At 43.8% G+C, this 23,027-nt stretch overlaps 2 protein-coding genes across 2 annotated transcripts in view; one reads left to right on the top strand and one right to left on the bottom strand.

Annotated features, from left to right (window-relative positions):
* Window positions 1-23,027, top strand: part of LOC144479966 (uncharacterized) — a 418,329-nt gene that overhangs the window by 203,429 nt on the left and 191,873 nt on the right. The window lies entirely within an intron of this gene.
* Window positions 3,795-23,027, bottom strand: part of LOC144479964 (ubiquitin-associated and SH3 domain-containing protein B-like) — a 145,050-nt gene continuing 125,817 nt past the window's right edge. The window contains exons 9-14 of the mRNA XM_078199092.1: window positions 22,390-22,512; window positions 17,361-17,453; window positions 16,416-16,560; window positions 15,886-15,992; window positions 13,150-13,259; window positions 3,795-11,407 (exon numbers count right to left, since the gene is read on the bottom strand). Coding sequence (XP_078055218.1) covers window positions 11,270-11,407; window positions 13,150-13,259; window positions 15,886-15,992; window positions 16,416-16,560; window positions 17,361-17,453; window positions 22,390-22,512 — 716 coding nt within the window. The 3' untranslated portion in view covers window positions 3,795-11,269. The remainder of the gene's footprint in view (window positions 11,408-13,149; window positions 13,260-15,885; window positions 15,993-16,415; window positions 16,561-17,360; window positions 17,454-22,389; window positions 22,513-23,027) is intronic.

The raw sequence follows: 23,027 nt of genomic DNA, 5'->3' as shown, positions 1-23,027 counted from the left end.
AGAGAAGCATATAAAATTCTGATGGGAACTGGACAGGCTAGATGTGGGAAGAATGTTCCTGATGTTGGGGAACTAGGGGTCACAGTCTAAGAATAAGGGGTAAGCCATTCAGGACTGAGATGAGGAAGAACTTCTTCACTCAGAGAATTGTGAACCTGTGGAATTCTCTACCACAGAAAGCTGTTAGGGCAGTTTGTTAGATGTAGAATCATAGAATCCCTACAGGGAAGGAGGAGGCCTTTTGGCCCATCGAATCTGCACCGACAACAATCCCACCTAGGCTCTATCCCTGCAACTTACGTATTTACCCTGCTAATCTTCCTGACACTAAGGGGCAACTTACCATGGCCAATCAACCTAACCCGCACATCTTTGGACTGTGGGAGGAAACTGGAGGACCCGGAGGAAACCCACACAGACACAGGAGAATGTGTAAACTCCACACAGACAGTCACCCGAGGCCGGAATGGAACCTGGCTCCCTGGCACTGTGAGGCAGCAATGCTAACCACTGTGCCACCCAAGAGGGAGTTGGACGTGGCTCTTGTGACTAAAGGGATAAAAGGCTATGGAGAGAAAGTGGGAGTGGGATATTGAATGTGCATGATCAGCCATGATCATATTGAATGGTGGTGCAGGCTTGAGGGGCCGAATGGCCTACTCCTGCACCTATTCACCATGTTTCTATGTTTGCCAGGCCACTTCGGGGGCAATTTAAGAGCCAATCACACAGCCTGCAACAGTTGAAGAAGGCAGCTCACCACCACCTTCTGAAGGACAATTAAGAATGGGCAATAAATGCCCACTTCCCATGAACGAGTAAAGAAAAACAAATCTCACATTGATGTGGGACTGGAGTCACATATAGGCCAGACCAGGTGGGAAAATCAAGTTTTCTTCCCTGAAGGAAGGAATTAGCCTTTTACTGTTACAAACCAGTGAACTAGTTGGATTTTTAACACAGTCTAACCCTCCAGACTACCAGGGTGTGTTTAACCTGGGTCTGGATCTTTTGCTCAAACCTGCTGATTATTAGCCTAGTAACATAACCAACCACATCAAAAAACCCAACCCTCTCCAAACTCTCCAGCTCCAAACGATGATTTTTTTTGTTGTTGTTGTGTTAAACTAGATGTAGGTGAAATTTGACCAAAAAAGACATCCAAAATTTCCAACCACTTTTATTTTTGGAAGTGGAAGAGATATCAGAAACTTAGTAAAAAATTGTCAATCAGCTCATTTTTACAGAATAATTAAAACGAGTTATTGTAATAAGTAAATAAGCTGTTGCACTTAAACAATTAAATTAGGCTAGAATATGGCTTTTTTAAACAATGTCTGTCTAGTAATTATTGCCACATTTAGTCTGGATGAGTTTTCTACCTCTGTGGACAGACAGCAGCTTGGGCTGGGATCTCTCTCTCAGTCTCTGCTCCCTGGCGTGTGACCGTTGGCTGCGCGTGCACGCGCCAGAACCTCGCACTCGGTTGAATGGAGCCGCGGCCGCGCGCATGGGGAGGGGGGGGGGGGCTAGGAGATAGAGGGCGGGCGGAAGGGCCTCATTCCACGGGACACACATGAAGGAAATAACCCAATCACTGAGGTTGCCAGCTCAAAGAGTACTAGATTCACGTAAAATGCTAATATACATGTTTTATAAACTTTAATAACTTATTCCACATGGAGAGCTTTGGGGGTATGGAAGGGCAGCCATAGCCTTCAACAGAGATGACTGATGACTGGGAACTCTGCTTGATTTCCCCTCCCCCTCCCCGACTAAGGGGGGATGTAATGTCCCCACCTTTGCAAGGTCATTGTCAGTCCAGGATTCCTGGTGTGGATGTTGTACCAGGCCATTCATTTGCCCAGCAAATCATCAGGAGAGATTTACTGCTTTAAAAAAAAATTACAAATCACCCCTACAACTTAGTGGCACAGTGGTTAGCACTGTTGCCTCACAGCACCAGGGACCTGGGTTCGATTCCTGGCTTGGGTCACCCTCTGTGAGGAGTTTGCATGTTCTCCCCGTGTCTGCGTGGGTTTCCTCTGGATGCTCTGCTTTCCTCCCACAGTCTGAAAGACGTGCTGCTTAGGTGTGTTGACCCAAACAGGCGTTGGAGTGTGGTGATTCAGGGAATTTCACAGTAACTTCATTGCAATGTTAACGTAAGCCTTACTTTTGACTAATAAATAAACTTTAAATTTTACTTTAATCAGAACATCACAGGGTCAAGCCCCACTCTAGAGATCTGAGCTGACACGTAATGCAGAACTGAGGGAGTGCTTTGCAATTAAAAGGGTCGGCCTTTAGATGAGAGATTAAACCGAGACCCCATTTTGCTTTCTAAAGTGGATGTGTAAAATTCAATGCCACTATTTAAGAGTACTAGCATTCTTCCCAGTATCCTCTGTTATCTCTTACTAACATAGCCATATCATCATATTATCCTGGAATGGTTACAAAAGAGGAGGCCGTTCAGCCTGTTGTGTCCCTGCTAGCTCTCTACAAAAGCAACTTTTCCTACTTCCAGTCCTCCACCTTTTTCCCATAGCCCAGTAATTTATTTTATCTCCAGTGAATTATCCCCGTTTCTTACTATCTTGGCATTTAGCTCATTGCCGTTTGTGGAAATGTTCTGTGGACAAATTGGCTGTCACGTCAAAAGTCCTTCAGTGTCTAGGTTGATTGCCATTTGGAGATCTCCTGGGATTGTGCACTGTCAGCCTACTTTCTTAGTGTAGTTCTTCTCAATGAGGTGGAGAAGAGTCAAGAACCAATAGCAATACATATGATTGGTATTGTCACAAAGCTGAATGTATTGTAATGACGGTGGCACAGTGATTAATACTGCTGCTTCATAGTGCCAGGGACCCAGGTTCAATTCCAGCCTCGGGAGACTGTTTGGAGTTTGCAAGTTCTCTGTGTCTGCATGGGTTTTCTCTGAGTGCTCTGGTTTCCTTCCACAGTCCAAAGGTGTGCAGGTTAGTTGGATTGGCTATGCTAAATTGACCCTTAGTGTCAGGATAAATATGTGGGGATAGGGTGGGATTGTTGTTGTTGTAGGCTCAATGGGCCGAATGGCCTCCCTCTGCACTGTAGGGATTCTATGATCTGTTGAAATGATTTTACACAATTGGACATTTTAAATGTTGCATGAACACTTCCTTCCGCAGCTTATAATTTACCATCTTAAATTACCCCCAGCACCAGTGACATCAAGAATTTTAAAAATTAATTTGTGGGACATGGGTGCCAGCATTTATTGCCCATCCCTTATTGCCCTTGAACTGAGTGGCTTGCTAGGCCATTTCAAAGGGCAGTTGAGAGTCAACCACATTGTTGTGGCTCTGGAGTCACATGTAGGCCAGACCGGGTAAGAACAACAGATTTCCTTCCCTAAAGGACATTAGTGAACCAGATGGGTTTTTCCTACAATCCACAATGGTTTCATGGTCATCAGTAGATTCCTAATTCCAGATTTGTTTTTATTGAATTCAAATTCCACCATCTGCCGTGGGGGGATTCGAACCAGATCATTAGCTGAGTTTCTGGATTAATAGTCTAACGATAATAGGCCATCACCTCCCCTAAAGAATAGCTGTGTTCCCAGCTATTATTCATTCTCAAGTTGACCAGCTCACAGACACTTCTCCACGCACAACTCAAGTTTGGAAGGAAACTATATATATATATATATATGTATAACTTCCCTGCTAGGTGTTTCCTGAATGGTCAGTATGAATATTTCTGGCAACCGCCATTGTATTTTAATAAAATTCCAGCAACACCACAGCCAGAGTTTCTTCCCCATTTATTGATTCCTTGAAGGAGCAATGACTCATAATAATTATACATTCACAAAACCAAATAGGCAATTGAAAAAGTCCTGAAAATATACTTAGACGAAATACTGATACTTAACGCTAATAAAACATTTATTTGGCAACATAATTTACACAGTAGAAAGCAGTAAATAATTGTCGAGGCAGTCGTTTGTAACAAAAAAAATTGCACATTCTTGAGAACACACTTATGAATACATAAAAATGGAACAATAATTTAAATACATAAAGCATTTGTTTGAAGAACAAGAGACTTGACATTTGAATTGAGGTCTGCCTGTTAGAGTTGCAAACAAGTTACTACTCAATGACATGCCAAAGACTAGCTTCCCCCCACTTGACCCCACCCCAGCCATATAATCACAAAAGCGCCAGGCTTTTAATAGAGTGTGTGTATATTTAATTTAATATATTCTTCCTTAATTTATTTATAGTCCACTTATGTATATTGCCTACACACAGGAGAAAGTAGGGAACACAAGGACCAAGACACAACCAGGATCAACTCACTGTCAAGACTCACAATTTCGATACAAAACTAATATGGAAAATATATATAGTGTAGGGTTTATATAATTAAAGAGAGAACACAGCCTAATGCTTGATTGATGTTAATTGAACACACTTGTGCCGGAAACGCTTTCTTTTTTAACAAGGTTTCAGATTTACTTTTAAAACAATTTTGATTTGTGTCCTTGGCTCCAATTTAATCAACCTCTCATTCTTTAACCAACCTTAAGAACATGAATTGGCTTGGATTGCTGCACTGGAGTGACAGCTTCAAACCAAGAATTAAGTTCCCCGACTGGGGAACCCATTTCCAAACAAGACTCAGCCAGCCCCAAAGTAAGACGAGCTTTTGAAATTTTACTTTACAAAAAGGTGTGAAATATATATATTTAAAAACTTGTTCTCTTCCTAACCGAGAAGGTGAGTGAATCCTCATCAAGCTGCAACCAATGTCGTTTTACAAAAACTGGTCGGCTAAATGGCACAAGAGGTGCACCCCATGCCCTGCTGCTTCATGGCACCAAGGGTCATTGGTCCAATCTGAGTGACAGGCAAATCTGAGTCAACCCTTGCATTTGGTTGGGAATAAGTAAGGTGTTTGAGTGGCCTTTTCAAAACAAAATAAGGTTGATAAAAGGAGGGGATGGAGCTCGCCTTGAATAAGATTGTTTCAGGAGTTAAGGATGTTGAGTTAAGTGGGTATAACTGCCAATTACTCTGCCAAGCTTGAATCGGAAAGACAGGCATTTCTGTTTCACAAAACCAAGCTCCAATCATTCAAGACACACTTTTCTGCAGAACATATAAATATCAGAATATTCCTTTTAAGGTGTTGTGGTTGGAGGCACAGTTGCACGGCACTCAAAACCCCCAACCTCATGGGCTGAGAGTTTTGTTACTTCACTGAAGGGCTCAGAAAAAGCACAGAATAACAATAGACTGCAGCCGGCAGCAGTGCGAGCAACCATAGTCACCTAGTGGTAAATGCACAGACCTCATTGCTCTACCAACAGAGCACAATGAGGGATGGAGTTTGAGGCAGATGGAGAGGAAGTGAAAAGGCAGTGTAAAATAGGGTGGGAAAAGCTGGGGTGCAAGAGCTGCACGAAAGGAGGACAAACTGACAGCATATCCCCAAAAAATGCCACAAACCTCGAGTGAGTGTAAATACATCAGTGACTATTCAATCAGGTTTTAAAGAAGGGGTTTCAGTTTTAGTTATAGGCAGAATAGAGACGTTCTACACAACTAACAGGAGATCAGTTTTTTGCCATGAAATATTTACTTAAATGAAAACCAAAGGCCCGTGGTGCAGGACAACACCAAATGTTAAAAAAGAACGAACGGTATGAAAATCAGGAAGTTGTGGTTAGTTGACCCTAAACTTGGGCTTTTTTGACCTGAAGGGAAGACTGAGGGAATTAAGAAATTCGAATTGTCTTTGATTACCACATGTACAGTTCAACAATGACAAACTCAATGGGCAGCTCCAAGCATCCATTCAGAATTAAAGTCCGCCGCCAAAGAAAAATTCCTGAAAGATAATTTTACTTCAGAGATGGCAAAAATTGGCAAGGAGTTGGGAAGGAAACAGGTGCACGGGTTTGCAAACTGGAAACCAAGATGCCTGAACTCCCTCTGATTCGAACCAGCAAGAACTTCCTTGCGACTGCCGGTTAAGAGGCCAAGTCCACAGCCACTGATCCTCTGGAATATCACGGCCCCTCAGTTCATTCTCCCTCCCACGGAAGCATGCCTCCTCCAATGGCTAATATTTTATCATGCCCAGTGCCAACGTAATTAAAGGAAGACCCCTCTCTCGCTCTTGTAGAAAGTTCGCAGGGCAACTTCACCTGGGGTGAAGTCAGGAAATTGTTCAGGTAGAAACAAAACAAGAATATGAATAACCGTTAGGTGAGGGCAAAAGCTTTGTGATGTTAAAACAGCCAAACCGGGTTGCAAAGGTGAACATGCAAGGAACAGATCTAATCAAGTCTCCTGTGATTCACTAAAGCTACATGAATTTCCTTTTAATTAGTTCAACACACTCTTTATTTAGTACAGTATATTATCCCAACTTGTACATTGCAATACTTAAATAGGAATTTGATGACTCCACAGAGGTTTTCAAATTGGAAATCATAGAATTCCACAGTCTCCTGCAGGAGGCCATTTGGCCCAACAAGTCTGCACCGACCGCAATCCCACCCAGCCCCTATCCCTGTAACTCCATGCATTTATCTTACTAGTCCCCCTGACACTAAGGGGCAATTTATCATGGCCAATCCACCTAACCCTCACATCTTTGGACTGTGGGAGGAAACCGGAGCACTTGGAGGAAACCCACGCAGACACGGAGAGAATGTGCAAACTCCACACAGAAAGTGACCCAAGCCGGGAATCGAACCCGGGTCCCTGGCGCTGTGAGGCAGCAGTGCTAACCCACTGTGCCACTTCGTGGCTGTTTTAGACACATTTCAACAAGGCGTCCAACAGTCTGCCCAATGTAATTTCACCTGGAATTCATTGTAGCCCTCACAATGAAAACAATCTTCACCCTCCCCCTGATTGGATTGGAAAAAGAATGATGTCGGATCACAAGCATTTCGAAATTACCTCGTCAGGTGGAAACATGAGATCGGGAGCATCGCTACTTTTCAACACCGTCTAATGTCACTTACTGTTACCCTCCATTTACAGTAAGTCAGGATGCAAAAGCAGTGATGAATCCAAGTTAGTTAGTATCCCCATGGGCAGGTTAGATGAAAAAAATATATCGAGGGTTTTGCTGTGGAACGTGTGCAAGAGTTTCATGACCCAGTTGATAAAGAGTCCATTTATCATGTTCTACAAAGTGCACAGATAAATCTTTTTCTCCATCTTGTCGGAGTTTGGAAAACAAAAATACACACCAAACGGTGCCAAGATTCTGGAATGAAATTTTGGGAAAGATTGCTACCGAGACTGCCAGAGACGGCCGACACAGGTTCACCATTTTGTCGTTTGGACATAGTCATGTGATTAACAGAGAAAACTAATCCAATCTTTTATCAGGAAGGACTTGATTGGTGATGCAAAGACATCACTATATATATAGCACTATTGATAAGCCTAGGAAAGCCCAGATTGTCACTGCTTGCAAGACCATGCTCCTTTAAATAGACAGGGGATTCACAGTGAAGGCACCACAGTCATTATTAACTTCTGGCATTCACGTAATGCAACTGAAATTCCTTAAAACAACAACAACTTGCATATATATATATATATGTAGTGCCTTTAACATGGTAAAATGCCCAAGGCACCTCAAAGAAGCATTATCGGAAAGGAGAACACTGCAGAGGCTGGAAACATGAAATAAAAATGGTAGATGTTGGAAATACACAGCAGGCATGGCAGCTGTGGAGCGAGAAACAGAGTTAATGGGCGGGAGTTTACAACCTCACTCATTTCGAAACCGTAAAATCCTGCTCGAGGTCAACAGACCTTCCCATTGTCCACCCCGCGCCCGCTTTGATTCCCGTGGCGGGCGGGATGGTAAAATTCTGGGCATACGTTTCAGATCAATTGACTTGAGACAGCTCAGTTTCTCTCTCCACAGACGTTGCCAGACCTGAACATCTCCAGAGTTTTCTGCTTTTATTTTATTAAGTTCGACATTGAACAGCATAAAAAAGAGCTGTCAGGACTGATGAGCAAAAGCTTGGTCAAAGAGGTAGGTGTAAAAGATCACCTTAAAAGGAGGAAAAAGGTTCGGGGAGGGAATTCCAGAGCCGAAGACCTGGACAGCTGAAAACACGTCCATCAATGTTGGAGCAATTAAGCTCGGGGATACCAAAAAAAGCTTTAATAGGAGAAGCGCCGACATCTCAGAAGGTTTTTAGAGCTGGAGGAGATTGCAGCAATAAAGAGGAGTTAGGTCATGGATGAAACTGAGAACAAGGATCGATCGGAAACCAATGCAGTTTATCCAGCACAGAGACGATTGGGACTTGGTGCAAGTTAGGACACAGGTAACAGAGTTATACAGCAGAGGTGGAAAATAGGTGGTTTTAGTGATGCAGATATGTGGTTGGAAGCTCTTCTTGGTGTCAAACATGAGACCAAGGTTGCAAACCTTCCCTTCCTTCAGCTCCGGTTTCGATGTTGGTTAGCCACCTGCATCTTCTCCCCTACCCTCCTCCCCATCATTGCACTCATGTCAGTGTTAACATGCTATTCCTTTCCTTGAGCACATTACAGTCAAGCTAAGTCTTATTCTCAAACAATATCTATCTTTCTGTCCAGTCCTAATGTCCAGTCCCTCTGTCACCCCATCCCCATCAACCCCCAACACACACACAAACACACACACACACACACGTACACATGCATACACACACAAAACACACACAGTAGTTCATTAGATACAATTTTAGGCAGACAGGTTTGCTGAAAGAATTGAAGTTGCAAACGGATTCAGACTGAAGTGTATTATAATCCTGCAAAAGTGTTTGCACAGAGCCCATCATCCAAAAAGCCTAGGACCACCTGAGCAAGAGTTAAGGATCACTCAAGATTCACAGTCCATGACACAAACTATTCCATGCCACTGAGATTCTTTGGTCTTTCTTCATTCAGGTTGTGCCCAGGGAGTTCCTTTACAACACCAACTCAGAGAATTATTTTTAACGACATGTTATTTTAAGCACATGCTTGAGACATAAAGCACACAAACATGTCATTCCACTTCAAAAGATTCAATAAAGCCTTGTTTTTGGCCTGACTATCCCCTGACAGAGTCTGATGTGAAGGAACTACCAGGGCACGGCTCTGGCAAAGTAATGGGCAAGTATTCTTGTTACTGCTGAAATGTGGCCTGCAGACTGTAAACACCGGAAGAGACTGTGATGAACAGTAAGAAATCTCAAGATTAAATTGAAATGCTTTGATTCTGAATTGTCCAAATATCCACGTGCAACAACTTAATTTTTCATGAGATGTAAAGTCACTGAAAGTCCAGTTTTAGGCAGAGAAATCGAAGAGGCAGTTCAGAAATTTCAAAGGTTTCTCTCTATTTACTCCACACAAGAAAAAAATCTGATTTTTTATTTTTAACCTTTGGGTTAAGTGCAGAACACTGGGTTAAAACCCAATATAGAACTGGTCCTTCTTTCATTGTATTTGAATGGAAATTCATCCATGTCCATAATGGTGGTGGAGGGAGATCTGCTCTCCCATCCCCGTCCCACCCAACCACATTACCAAAGACACAAACTAGCCTTCACCTTTCCGGTGAGGAACAAATCAGGCCAAAGATTGTTTACTAGAGATCGAGATTGGTCAGAAAGACCAATCTGCCATTCAAATACCTCACTGGTTTCAGAGTGTCCCACAGAACTTTCAAAATGGAGGAATACGGCTAAGGAACTTCCAATCTGTCTTCAAGTAATAACAGCACAAACTAACTTAGACTATTTTCCCCAAAACATGGAGAGAATTTTGAAAATGTGGATCAAGCATGTAGATCCTAGTTGATACTTGCATTTTGAGAATGTGAACTTTCCATTCTAAATGCCCATCAAAGGAAAAATCAGAGAGTAAAATAGAAGAGTTTCCGAGTTCCCTCTCCAGGTTCTTCAGGGTGGAGAGGAACCCACATTTAAACAGCACTTGGCGGATTTGACACAACCTCAATATAAGGCTCACAATTATGACATTCCGGTCTTTAAATTACACTGGGTGAAGATTAGTGCAAGAAAGGTGAACACTTTCACGTTAAAGGCATCTGCTTAATGGACATCGAGGAGAGGATCAAACCTATATTTCAATCGCAGAATTGACTACGAAAGAACTCAGATGCACTACTGCATAATTTTCAGCGTCTCCCTCAGCCTTACCCCACCCTCCAATATATCACCTCATACGATTCCCTGATCCTGCATTCTCTGTACACACTCCTGTTCGCACAGAGCACCGATTGAAGAATCAGGGCTATCAGTGTTGTAGCCACAGTCCCTGGGAGGGTAACTTCCCTGCCTGGGAGACCAGCATTAAGAATTCTCTATTGCCAGGCTATATGAACACATCTCTGACTTCTTATAATTGTGTTTTCAGGACAATGACAAAAGTAGATTCCTCTAACAATAGATGCAATAAATAGGGCCAGTTCTCAATGATAATATAGTAATTAAGGATGGAAGTGAAATATATTTTAACCTATTTAAATATCTGCTTGTAGGCTTCATTTCAGCAATACCTCATGAGCCATTCCTTTGGCTTTAATTTACAATTCATTTGGCTTCAGTTAAATAGAACAGGGAAAGAGGAAAGAAACATCTCTTGACTGTCCCAAGAATTGGAGATAAGCAAAGTCCCACTATTTCATGTAAATGGAGCAGGAATCCTGGTCGGCCTTGCTCCACAAACAAAGCATTTCAAATCATCCATCTTTGCTCGTGAAGCACATTATATAGAATCCCGTGCCCCATTTATTGCTCCGGTACACCACAGGTCCGAGTGAAACTGTGTCACATACTTCAAAAATATATCGTAGACCCACAGCAACCACAAGGTCCCTCAATTACATTTAGATTCTCTGAATTCTCTCAAGTTCCAAGCCTCAGAACTTTATCTTGTCCTGACCTAAATATATTTGGCCCTGTAATAACATAAGTCATTCATTATCTACTCCAGATAATCAAGATGAAAAAAAAATCCAGTCCTGTCAAAACAAAGTATTGTACAGGCATATAAGGTCATCAAATAATTAAAGCTATGGGCACCAGTTGGTTGTTGAATCACACAATATACCGAGCATGGCAGTGGATTGAACCTGCTCATACAGAGTATGTGCAAAGGAGATGAAGTAGTAAGTGGAAGCACATGCTATTAATGGCTCTATCTTCCAGTGATGGATGGGCTTCTTTTCCATTTCTTTAGTCTTGGTACAAGATGTCCCTCCAGGAAAAACTGTGATTGGGGCCATGGGTGAGGGGTAGAATAGGAGGATCTACCAGTTGCCATATACCTGCGTCTTCCAACTCTTCACAGGCGCAGAATCCTAAATATGGGATCTGTTGGAAGGAAATAAAAAACATGGATCATAGAATGATGCACCACAGGAGGTGGCCATTCAGCCCATCATACATATACTGGCCCTTGATAGAGCCACCCAACTCTCCTGCTCTAGGAGCTATTTGGGCCCAAGTCAATAATCTGAAATCCACCTTCATATCATAACCCTGCTCTAGAAACACATCCCTTAAACACATACTATTTCTACTGTGACTAATGCATCTTCCTGATCACTTACTATTTTATTTAAAAATTCTATTTCACTTTGGGTGAAGAAAATTTAGCCAATGTCTTGTGCCGAAAGCAGCAAGTTTAACATTTCTATCTTGTAATGGAATCATACAAAACATAAAGAGGACTCTTTGAAAGAGCTACTCAATTCTTCTACTCCCATAACATTTTTCTTTTCAGATAGACAGATTTTTCATCAGTAAGGGAATCGAGGGTTATATGGATAAGGCGGGAAAGTGGAATTGAGGATTATCACATCAGATCAGTCATGATCTCGTTGAATGGCGGAGCAGACTCGATGGGCTCAATGGCCTACTTCTGCTCTTATTCATTTTTTGAAAGCTGCCATTGAATTCAGTTCCATCACCCTTCCAGGTGGAGTGTAATCACTTAATGCGGTAGAAATACTCCACCAATTTTGTCTGTTCCTGCACCCCATGTAAAATTATACCATATAGTTTATATTGTATCTTTTCATTCTTCATTCACACTTGCATCACTTCACATTTCACAAATTAATAAGACATTTCATCAAACCATCTGGAACACAAGTCACAATGGGAAACATAACGATGGGAAGTTGGCCTGTGATCTTTGATTAATCTTTAAGATGCTTGGGCCTTTTCCTTACATGCAAGCCAATGCGGTTTACCACAAGTCAACTGTAGTTTGAAGCTGTCTCTTGCCCCTTCCAAATACTGCCTCACATTCTCTACACACCAGATAATTCCAGTCATTTATCATTTTACTTAAAGTCAATTCTGCTCAAAATTTCCTCTCCTCTAATTTAATCATTATTAAGTCTGGATTGTTGCTGCCCTGGTTTCCCCTTCCTAACCTGTGAAATGGACTTGATAGTTTTAGGGTAAGGGGCAGGAGATTCAGAGGGGGTTTGAGAAAACACTTTTTCACTCAGTGGGTGGTGGGAATCTGGATTGCGCTGCCTGTGAAGGTAGTCGAGGCTGGAAACCTTACAACCCTTAAAAAAAAATTTGGATGAGCACTTGAAATATGATATTCAAGGATATGGGACAAATGCAGGAAAATGGGATTAGTGCGTCTTTTTTTGGTAGATATTGTCGGTGCAGACTCAATGGGCTGAAGGGCCTTTTCTGCACTGCCTGGCTCTATGATTCTAGCCCCCCCCCGCCCCCATGCTGCCCACCCCTCCAACATTTACCCTTGTGCAGATGGCCTGCCATCAGATCCTATGCCCAAAACTGGCCAACTGCCTCTTTCCACCTGTCTCAGGTGAGAAGCTGGCGAGTTAAATGAGAACAAGAGCAGGCAGTTAGAACAAGCAAGGCTTTGGACCAGAAAATTTCAGGCAGCCCACCTGCCCCATCCCCACTCACCCCGGTTAATATCATCCCTCCCCCCAGTATGTATGTTCATTAACAAAGGCCAACAAAAAGCAGCAAACTTCCACCACATCACAGTTGAAAGTATTCCTAATTCCCACCCCCATTGTAACATTCTCTGTCCCAGTTGGAGGACACACAACACTGACCTTTCGAACCACCTGAACAAAGTCCTTGGAATTGCGTGCAGAAAGACCTTGGAGCTGCCGCGTGCAAGCCTCAAGGGAGGAGGCATGTGCTACAATCAGAACACTGCTACCTGAGAGACAAAACAAACCAATCGTCATCCCAATTCACGATCCAGCATGCGCAAGATAGTTTGCATTTATATAGCGCCTTCTGCAACTTCAAGTCGTCCCATCTTGTTTTACAGCCTACTGGGGGCTTTTGAAGTGCAGTTACTGTTGCAATGTGGAAAGCCCAGCAGCCATTTGTGCACAGCAAGCTCCCATAAACAGCAATGTGGTGACGAGCAGAGCTCCCCATCCAATTTTGTTTCCACCAAAATTTCCTTGGGGCTTCCTTGTAGAAAAGCTTCCTTGGCAGCAGCACATCAGGAGCGTCTCAATAATAACTTAAGGAATATGAACGGGACAGATGCCCAGAGGCTACTCCTCCATTCAATCAGGGGAGGCTATTGCCTAGTGGTATTATCGCTGGACTAATAATCCAGAAACTCAGTCAATGTTCTGGGGACCCGGGTTCGAATCTCGCCACGGCAGATGGTGGAATTTGAATTCAATAAAAAAAATCTGGCCTTAATAATCCACTGATGACCATGAAACCATTGTCGATTGTTGAAAAAACCCATCTGGTTCACTAATGTCCTTTAGGGAAGGAAATCTGCCATCCTTACCTGGCCTGGCCTACATGTGACTCCAGAGCCACAGCAATGTGGTTGACTCTCAATTGCCCTCTGAACAAGGACAACTAGGGATGGCCAATAAATGCTGGCCAGCCAGCGACGCCCATGTTCCACAATCTTTATTCTTTCATGGGATTGGGCACCGCTGGCAAGTCCAGCATTTGTTGCGCATCCCTAATTGACCTTGAACAGAATGTCTCGCTCAGCCATTTCAGAGAGCAGTTAAAAATCAACCATATTGCTGTGGGTCTGGTGTTACACGTAGGCCAAGCCAGGTAAAGTTGGCAGATTTCCTTCCCTAAAGAACATTAGCGAACCAGATAGACAGATGATGATAGTCATCATGGACACCATCACTGAGCCTCGCTGTAAATTCCAGATATATATTTAATTCATTGAATTTAATTTCCACCAGTTGCCGTGGTGGGATTTAAACCCAAGTCCCCAGATCATTAGTGTAGGCCTCTGGATTACTTGTCCAATGATATTACCATGACACTACCTAAGTGTCATCAGTGTTATGAGCATGAAGTTTAATTTATACCGAAATTCAGGAACAGCAACATGGCGATGACCAAATGACCTGGTCACCAATCAGAGCTGGTGCAACTGCTAGGCAGTTAGCTAGAGCAACAAAAAAATTGGGGCGGTTAAAAACCTGAATGAACTATTCATGAAACTACTTGAGTAAACAAACCAGCTTCAGCAGTGGGAATGGAAGGTCCAGATCTACGTTCACATACACTGACATATATTTAGATTTTGATGTACTTACTTTGTCCAATTACCCAAAATTTCAGATCATATCCTTCATTCTGTTTATGCAACAGGTTTACAATTCTGTACATCTACATGACTATTCCAAAACTGCAAGCGAGCAAATATCAAAAAACGTAATTTAATCTAGCCCATGCTACCACGATAAATATTAATTGTGTAAATTGCACCAATGAATCATCTAGTAACTGTAGCAGGAACACACAATATTACATCATGTGATCACATAACACATTATAACATTATAATGGGTGGCACGGTGCCAGAGTGGTTAGCACTGCCTCACAGCGGCAGGGACCCGGGTTCAATTCCCAGCTTGGGTCACTGTCTTTGCGGAGTTTGTACATTCTCCCCGTGTCTGCGTGGGTTTCCTCCGGGTACTCCGGTTTCCTCCCACAATCTAAAGATGTGCAGATTAGGTTAATTGGCCATGCTAAATTGACCCTAGTATCAGGGGATTAAGGATAAATATGTGGGGTTAAAGGAATAGGGCCTGGGTGGGACTGTGATCTGTGCAGACTCGATGGGTCAAATGGCCTCCTCTGCACTGTAGGGATTCTTTGATAATATGCATTTCTTCTGGTACATGTCTTGTAAAAAATGTAGAACAACCAGAATGTACAATCATTATCATAATATTCTTTTTCACGTGAAATCTATAATTATAAATGCAGGATTTTTATTCATACTAATGCACAATAGTCATTTCTGAAACTTAATTGTTTTCATTGCGTGTGTGTGGGAGGGTGGTATTTGAAAGGCTGATTGCTCACCTAGGGGGGCCCCCGAGCACTCTGGCACAGACCCTGGTTTTGATAATGGTGGATGTTAGTCGAAAGTTTGTGAAAGTTTCTACATGAGCACAAGTCTCTCATTCTTGCATCATTATTTTGGTCCAAACTTCATCCCGTGCCCTGATGGGTCTTGATACTCATTGGGTGGGACTTTCTGCCTTGGGTTTTGCGGAGACGTCCCACCATTGGCTGGCAATGGGATTTTCCAGTCCCGCCGCTGTCAATGGGGTTTCCCATTGTTCACACCTTCCACTGCCGGGGAACCCACAGTCGGGTGTGGGATGTTGGTGAGGAGGGGAGGGGTGATGGTCACCATCGATGGCATCGGAAGATCCCATCAGCAGGAAATCCTACCCCTTGTGTTATTGAAATAATTCCCCAACACCATTCACTTCCAAATCTCAACTGAAAATCCTGCTGTTTCCTTACACAATGAGTCTTGCAGTTACCTTTGACTTGACATTCAGCCAGGATATCCCTCATCACCTGGCAACTCCTGCTAATGTACGTCTCATAGGATTCGGAAATCCCCAGTTTGCTCGCTGGAAAATGAGGTCTGCAATATAATAAACATTGGTCACAATCAACCCAATCACTGAGCATCCAAAGCCTTTGGTGATAGAGAACTCGGAAGATTCAGAATCCTCTGAGCAATGACACATTTCTCCGTATTTCAATCTTTCCCAATGGTCACATTGACTCATTATTGGTCAGACACAATACCAAGCCCAGATCAGAAACTTTGATCTCAAGTATCTCCCACTCACATTCTTGACACCCTAAATAAGCAACAGACACCACGGCCCAAAGAACCTCCTTCTCTGCTATATCATTCAATGGCTCTATCGACATACTGATATACTTCCCAATGGATTTAAATACTTCCCATGTTCAAGATGAAATGATTTGACCTGTATTAAGGGAAAGAGCCTCATTTGAATGCTGGTCTTTGGTGAGTACTCTCTGTGCCAATCCCTACCTATAGGTTGTGTCACTCCCCAGATTGGCTGCTGCAAGCTCCTCCGTTGACATCCATGCTGGCAAGGTATTCCCAGAGACCCACTTAGTCCACTCAAACAGCCCAGGCTCCACCCGAACTTTAATCTGGTTTTCCTGCTGAAGCCCTGTGAACAAAGTGAAGATACAGTGTCACACGACAAGATGAGGTCAAGCTTTATTAGAACCATGTGGAAGATGAGGTGGGCGAGGCGCAGAGAATCAAAGTCACAATTAGTGGAGAGCTCAGGACATGCTTGTTGAGGAACAGCGGTGACATCCTGGATAACTCGTTCAACAAACGGACTATTTCAAATCAATGCTACGTAACCTGGGCCTGCCCCTTGGGGTGTGGGTACCACCCACACTGACTCTCACTGGGGTATGGGTTCCACACACACTGACTCTCATTGGGTTATGGGTGCCACACGCACCGACTCTCACTGGGGTACGGGTGCCACACACACTGACTCTCACTGGGGTATGGGTGCCACACACACTGACTCTCACTGGGGTACGGGTTCCACACACACTGACACTGGGGTACAGGTACCCCACACACACTGACGCTCACTTGGTACAGGTACCACACACACTGATTCTCACTGGGGTATAGGTTCCTGCGCTCAAGAGGCCTGTGGCCAAAGGGAATGGTTTAGACCAGTCTGTCATGGTGTCAGGAGATGGGAAGAGAAAATGAGTTACAACAAAGCCAAGGGGTCTGGGAAGAGAATTCAAGAGCGGCAAAGACATTAAGGCTGAAGAACCAGTTATGATGGAGGAGTGGAAATGCCAGTAGGTGAAGACAAAGTCTTAATGTGGAAGAGCAGAAGGTACAAAGAGGAGCACGTAATGAGAAGAGAGTTACAGAGATTGGGCAGTGGGAGGTCAGGAAGGGTTTTGTAAATATAGGCAGTGGTTTGATTACCTTTCAGTATGTTGAATGCCGTCTGTACACAGCGCAGCGAGGGTGAACAATACACATAATCAATGACTGATTTACTCTCCAGCAGAGCCTCCCCTGTGAGTAAAACACATCCGGAAATCAGATTCATCTCGATCCCAACTGCATTAGATAGACATCTTCTGGGTCTCTTCCTCACCCTCACCATTACCCTCCCGGAGGGCGCATTGAAAGGCTGCTTCCCCAATAGCTTGATATTGAACCATGCAGAACTGCAATTTTAAAAATATTTATTCGTGGGACATGGGCGTTGCTGATTGGCCAGTATTTATTGCCCATCCCTAGTTGCCCGAGAGCATTTGAGAGTCAGCCATGTTGCTGTGGCTCTGGAGTCACATGTAGGCCAAACTGGATAAGGACAACAGATGGGTTTTTCTGACAATCAACAATGGTTTCATGGCCATCAGTAGATTCTTAATTCCAGACATTTTCACTGAATTCAAATTCCATCATCTGCCATGGCGGGATTCGAACCTGGGTCCCCAGAACATGAGCTGTGTTTCTAGATTAATAGTCTAGCGATAATACCACAAGGCCATCACTTCCCCTACATGTCCCCATTTCCCTCGCCATGTCTACACTGAGTTAGCCAACATTATGGCAAGGTGGGTTATGGTTACTCTGGGCTCAGGTATTGACCAAGATCACAGTTGATGAATCTGCAGCCTTGTGTTACACACCAATGACCAAGCATCAGAGATCTGGCACTTAAAAGTCGAGATAATCAAGTCAAATTTGCATTAAAAACCCAAGAGAGAATATAAATTAAATGATAAAATTCTAAAAAAAGGTACAGGAACCAAGAGATTTGGAAATGTATGTACGCAAACCTTTGAAGATGACAGGACACTTTAAGAAGGCAGTTAAAAAGAATCCGAATCCTTGGCTTTCTAAACAGCTGCAACGTGTACAAAGCAGCAACACAAAACATTTCATCAAGCACTGCTTCATCTATAGCTGGAGTAGGGAATCCAATCCTGGGCACCAGGATGCAGGAAGGCTTCCAAAGCCTTAGAAAGGATGCAGAGGAGACCTATTGGAAGGATACCAGTGACGAGGGACCTCCGTTAATGTGGAGAGATTGGAGATTGTTCTCCTCAGAGCAGATTTAAGAGAGGCATTCAAAATCATGAGAGGTTTTGATCTTGCCGGCGGAAGATTTCCGGTCCATGGCTCTGAGCCCAATGGTTATTGAGACCTGGGTTTTGAATTTATCACCCTGCTGCTCCTCAAAATTGAAAAACCCAGAGATATTTAACCAAATGCTTTTAGTCTAATTCTTTTTGTTGGTCTTTCACTGCTTGACTATTTCAGAGATTCACACAGAAAAGGAGGCCATTCAGCCCATTATGCCTGTGCTTAGTCTCTGAAAGAGCGACCAATTGGTTCCAGTAGTTGATGCCGATTTATTATCGAACAGCTGGCCCTCTCTGAAGAATCAATTTCTTTGACTGTGGTTAGGGAGAAATCACATCACACCGTGAGTTGTGATGTAGAATGTGTGGCCTGCAAAGGATGGAGGCAGAATCAATATAATCTTTCAAAAGACAATTGGGTAAATACCTGAATTGGGAAAGAAATCAGGGCTATTGGGAAAGAGCAGGGATTTGGGATGAATTGGATATCATGGACATGATAGGGCGAATAGCCTCCTCTTGTGCTGTACGATTCTAATGATTTGAAATGATTCAACTGGTTGTGATGGGTCTCGGTTTTTCCTTTTATTCATTCGCGGGACATGGGCGTCACTGGCTGGCCAGCATTTATTGCCCATCCCTAGTTGCCCTTGAGAAGGTGGTGGTGAACCACCCTCTTCAACCGCTGCAGTCCGTATGCTGCGAGTTGACCCACACTGCCACGAGGGAGGGAATTCCAGGATTTTGACCCTGCGACTGCGAAGGAACGGCGATATATTTCCAAGTCAGGATGGTGAGTGGCTTGGAGGGGAACTTGCAGTTGGCGGTGTTCCCATGTATCTGCTGCCCTTGTCCTTCTAGATGGAAGTGGTTGTGGGTTTGGAAGGTGCTGTCTAAGGATCTTTGGTGCATTGCTGCAGTGCATCTTGTAGATGGTACACACTGCTGCTACTGAGTGTCGGTGGTGGAGGGAGTGGATGTGGTACCAATCAAGCGGGCTGCTTTGTCCTGGATGGTGTCAAGCTTCTTTGAGTGTTGTTGGAGCTGCACTATCCAGGCAAGTGGGGAGTATCCCATCACACTCCTGACTTGTGCCTTGTAGATGGTGGACAGGCTTCGGGGAGTCAGAAGGCGAGTTACTCACCGCAGTATTCCTAGCCTCTGACCTGCTCTTGATAAAATAATGCAAGAAGCAGAAAATTTAGAACCTGCAAAATATGAAGAGACCATGGGTCAGAATTTTCCGGATCCTCCCCTGTGCGTTCTTCTGCAGCAGATGCAGTAAGCTGACTTCAGCAGGAAGGGAGGATCTTGCCGGCGGAAGATTTCCGGTCCATGGCTCTGAGCCCAATGGTTATTGAGACCTGGGTTTTGAATTTATCACCCTGCTGCTCCTCAAAATTGAAAAACCCAGAGATATTTAACCAAATGCTTTTAGTCTAATTCTTTTTGTTGGTCTTTCACTGCCTGACTATTTCAGAGATTCACACAGAAAAGGAGGCCATTCAGCCCATTATGCCTGTGCTTAGTCTCTGAAAGAGCGACCAATTGGTTCCAGTAGTTGATGCCGATTTATTATCGAACAGCTGGCCCTCTCTGAAGAATCAATTTCTTTGACTGAAAATGGATTTATAAAGACTAGTTTGTTACCTAATCACGAGGGAAGATTGAATCAGCGTCTTTGGAATAGAGAAGCATGACGGAAGATATAATTGAGCTGCAGATAATCGAGGGGCCTAGGAAAAGTGATTATGAAGGACTGATTTTTCTGAGCATAAATCCACTGTTATTTGTCATTTATATTAATAATTTGGATGAGAATATAGGAGGCAAATATAGTTTGCAGATGACACCAAGATTGGTGGCATGGTGGACAGTGAAGAAGGTTATCTTGGATTGCAAAGGGATTTTGGTCAATTGGGCCAGTGGGCTGACGAATGGCAGATGGAGTTTAATTTAGATAAATGCGAGGTGATGCATTTTGGTAGATTGAACCAGGGCAGGACTTACTCAGTTAATGGTAGGGCGTTGGGGAGAGTTACAGAAGAAAGAGATCTAGGGGTACATGTTCATAGCTCCTTGAAAGTGGAGTCACAGTGGACAGAGTGGCGGAGAAGGCATTCGGCATGCTTGGTTTCATTGGTCAGAACATTGGTACGGCCACACTTGGAATACTGTGTACAGTTCTGCTTATTAAACTAGAAAGAGTGCAGAAGAGATTTACTAGGATACTACCGGGACTTGATGGTTTAAATTATAAGGAGAGGCTGGATAGACTGGGACTTTTTTCTCTGGAGCGTAGGAGGCTGAGGGATGATCTTATAGAGCTCTATAAAATAATGAGGGGCATAGATCAGCTAGATAGTCAATATCTTCTCCCAAAGGTAGGGGAGTCTAAAATTAGAGGGCATAGGTTTAAGGTGAGAGGGGAAAGATACAAAAGAGTCCAGAGGAACAATTTTTTTCACAGAGAGAATGGTGAGTGTCTGGAAGAAGCTGCCAGAGGTGGTAGTAGAGGTGGGTACAATTTTGTCTTTTAAAAAGCGTTTAGACAGTTACATGGGCAAAATGGGTATAGAGGGATATGGGCCAAATGCGGGCAATTGGGACTAGCTTAGGGGTTTATAAAAAAAGAGTGGCATGGACAAGTTGGGCCGAAGGGCCTGTTTCCATGCTGTAAACCTCTATGATTTTACTCTATGAAATGTCAATAACCAGAAAGCATATGTTTAAAATAATTGGCTGAAGAATTAGAAGCGAGTGGAGTTTTTTTTTATTCCAAAGCCAACATGCCAATATTTTGGGGGCGGCACAGTGGTTAGCACCGCTGCCTCACAGCGTCAGGGACCCAGGTTCGATTCTGGCCTTAGGTGACTGTGTGGAGTTTGCACGTCCTCCCCGTGTCTGTGTGGGTATCCTCCGGGTGCTCCGGTTTCTTCCCACAGTCCAAAGATGTGTGGATTAGGTGGATTGGCCATGGTAAATGCGAGAGGTTATGAGGAGAGGAGGGCCTGGGTGGAATGCTGTTTTGGAGAGTCGGTTTAGACTTGATGGGCCAAATGACATCCTCCCCACAATATAGTATCCAACACAGGATAATGTTCTGTGCATAACATCTTTCCCTTTGTAACATCAACCCCTTGATCGCAAATAAGAACAAAGAACAGTACAGCACAGGAACAGGCCCTTCGGCCCACCAAGCCTGCACCGATCACGTTGTTCTACCAAGACCAACCGCCTGTATCCCTCTATTCCCTGTCTGTTCATGTGTCTATCTAGATAACTCTTAAATGCGGCTAATGTATCTGCCTCAACCACCTCACTTGGCAGCGCATTCCAGGCCCCCACCACCCTCTGTGTAAAAAGCTTCCCCCGCACACCTCGAGTGAACCTTTTCCCCCTTATCTTGAACTTTTGTGCCCCCTTGTAATTGTCATTTCTGCCCTGGGAAAAAGCTTCCAACTGTTCACCCTATCCATACCCCTCATAATTTTATAAACTTCGATCAGGTCGCTCCTCAGCCTCCGTCTTTCCAGGGAGAACAACCCCAGTTTATTCCATCTTTCCTCATAGCTAATACCCTCCGTACCAGGCAACATCCTGGTAAACCTTTTCTGTACTCTCTTCAAAGCCTCCACGTCCTTCTGACAGTGTGAATATAGCGAGATGTACAGAACAAAACTTCCAGTGATCTCGGAGCAAGCTATCCTTTGTGGTGGGCACAGCGAGGAGACAATATAGCACACAAAATCGAAGAAGTGCAGGGGGGGTGGGAGGGGGGGAGGCAGGAGCAATCCATTATACAAACAACATTGACATATTAAAGAAGGATCAAAGTGTTGATAGAATTAACTCACCAACAAGCCTAGCCTGGGCACAGCCAAACACAGTGATGGGAGCGTCTTTCTCATAGTCCCTGTATCCACCACTTCTCTGAGGTAGAATCGGTGGCATGTTCAGATTAGACCGAATGTAATTACCTGTTTGAAAAGTAAATGTCAGAAGGAGTGGACAAAGCGGGAATCAGAATTAGCACGTTTGTGAGGGGAGCTTAGCGTTTTGTTTGTCGAACGTTGAGAGCAGCAAGTCAGAGCGTTCAGCGAGTGACACCAGTGGTCAACAAAAGCAGAGAACAAACATCACAAAACGCTGGCTGCTGCCTTGAAGGAAGGAGGGGAGTGAGATCAAATAAAATTCATGCAGGCTAAATGTCAAATGGCCATTTCTCAAAGCGTCCTCCAACCTTTTGGCACAGTACAATCCCGCATCATCAATGTACCATCATCAATGTACCAGTCTAAACCTCCACCTTACGCACGGCGTCCATATCTGTCGCCCTGTCACTGCAATGCGGGTGATATCATGTGGTACATTTCCAATCACTTCAGCCGTGGCAGTTGCAGGAGAGGTAACTGGCAGCAAGGCTTTTTTTGGCCTGCTTTTATATAGCGCCTTTCACATAATAAAGAGCCCCGATGAGCATCATAGGAGTGTT

The sequence above is a fragment of the Mustelus asterias genome, chromosome 27, assembly GCF_964213995.1.
Source record: "Mustelus asterias chromosome 27, sMusAst1.hap1.1, whole genome shotgun sequence".
In the NCBI taxonomy this organism is placed as follows: Eukaryota; Metazoa; Chordata; class Chondrichthyes; order Carcharhiniformes; family Triakidae; genus Mustelus; species Mustelus asterias.
This window is presented reverse-complemented; position numbering and strand designations above follow the sequence as displayed.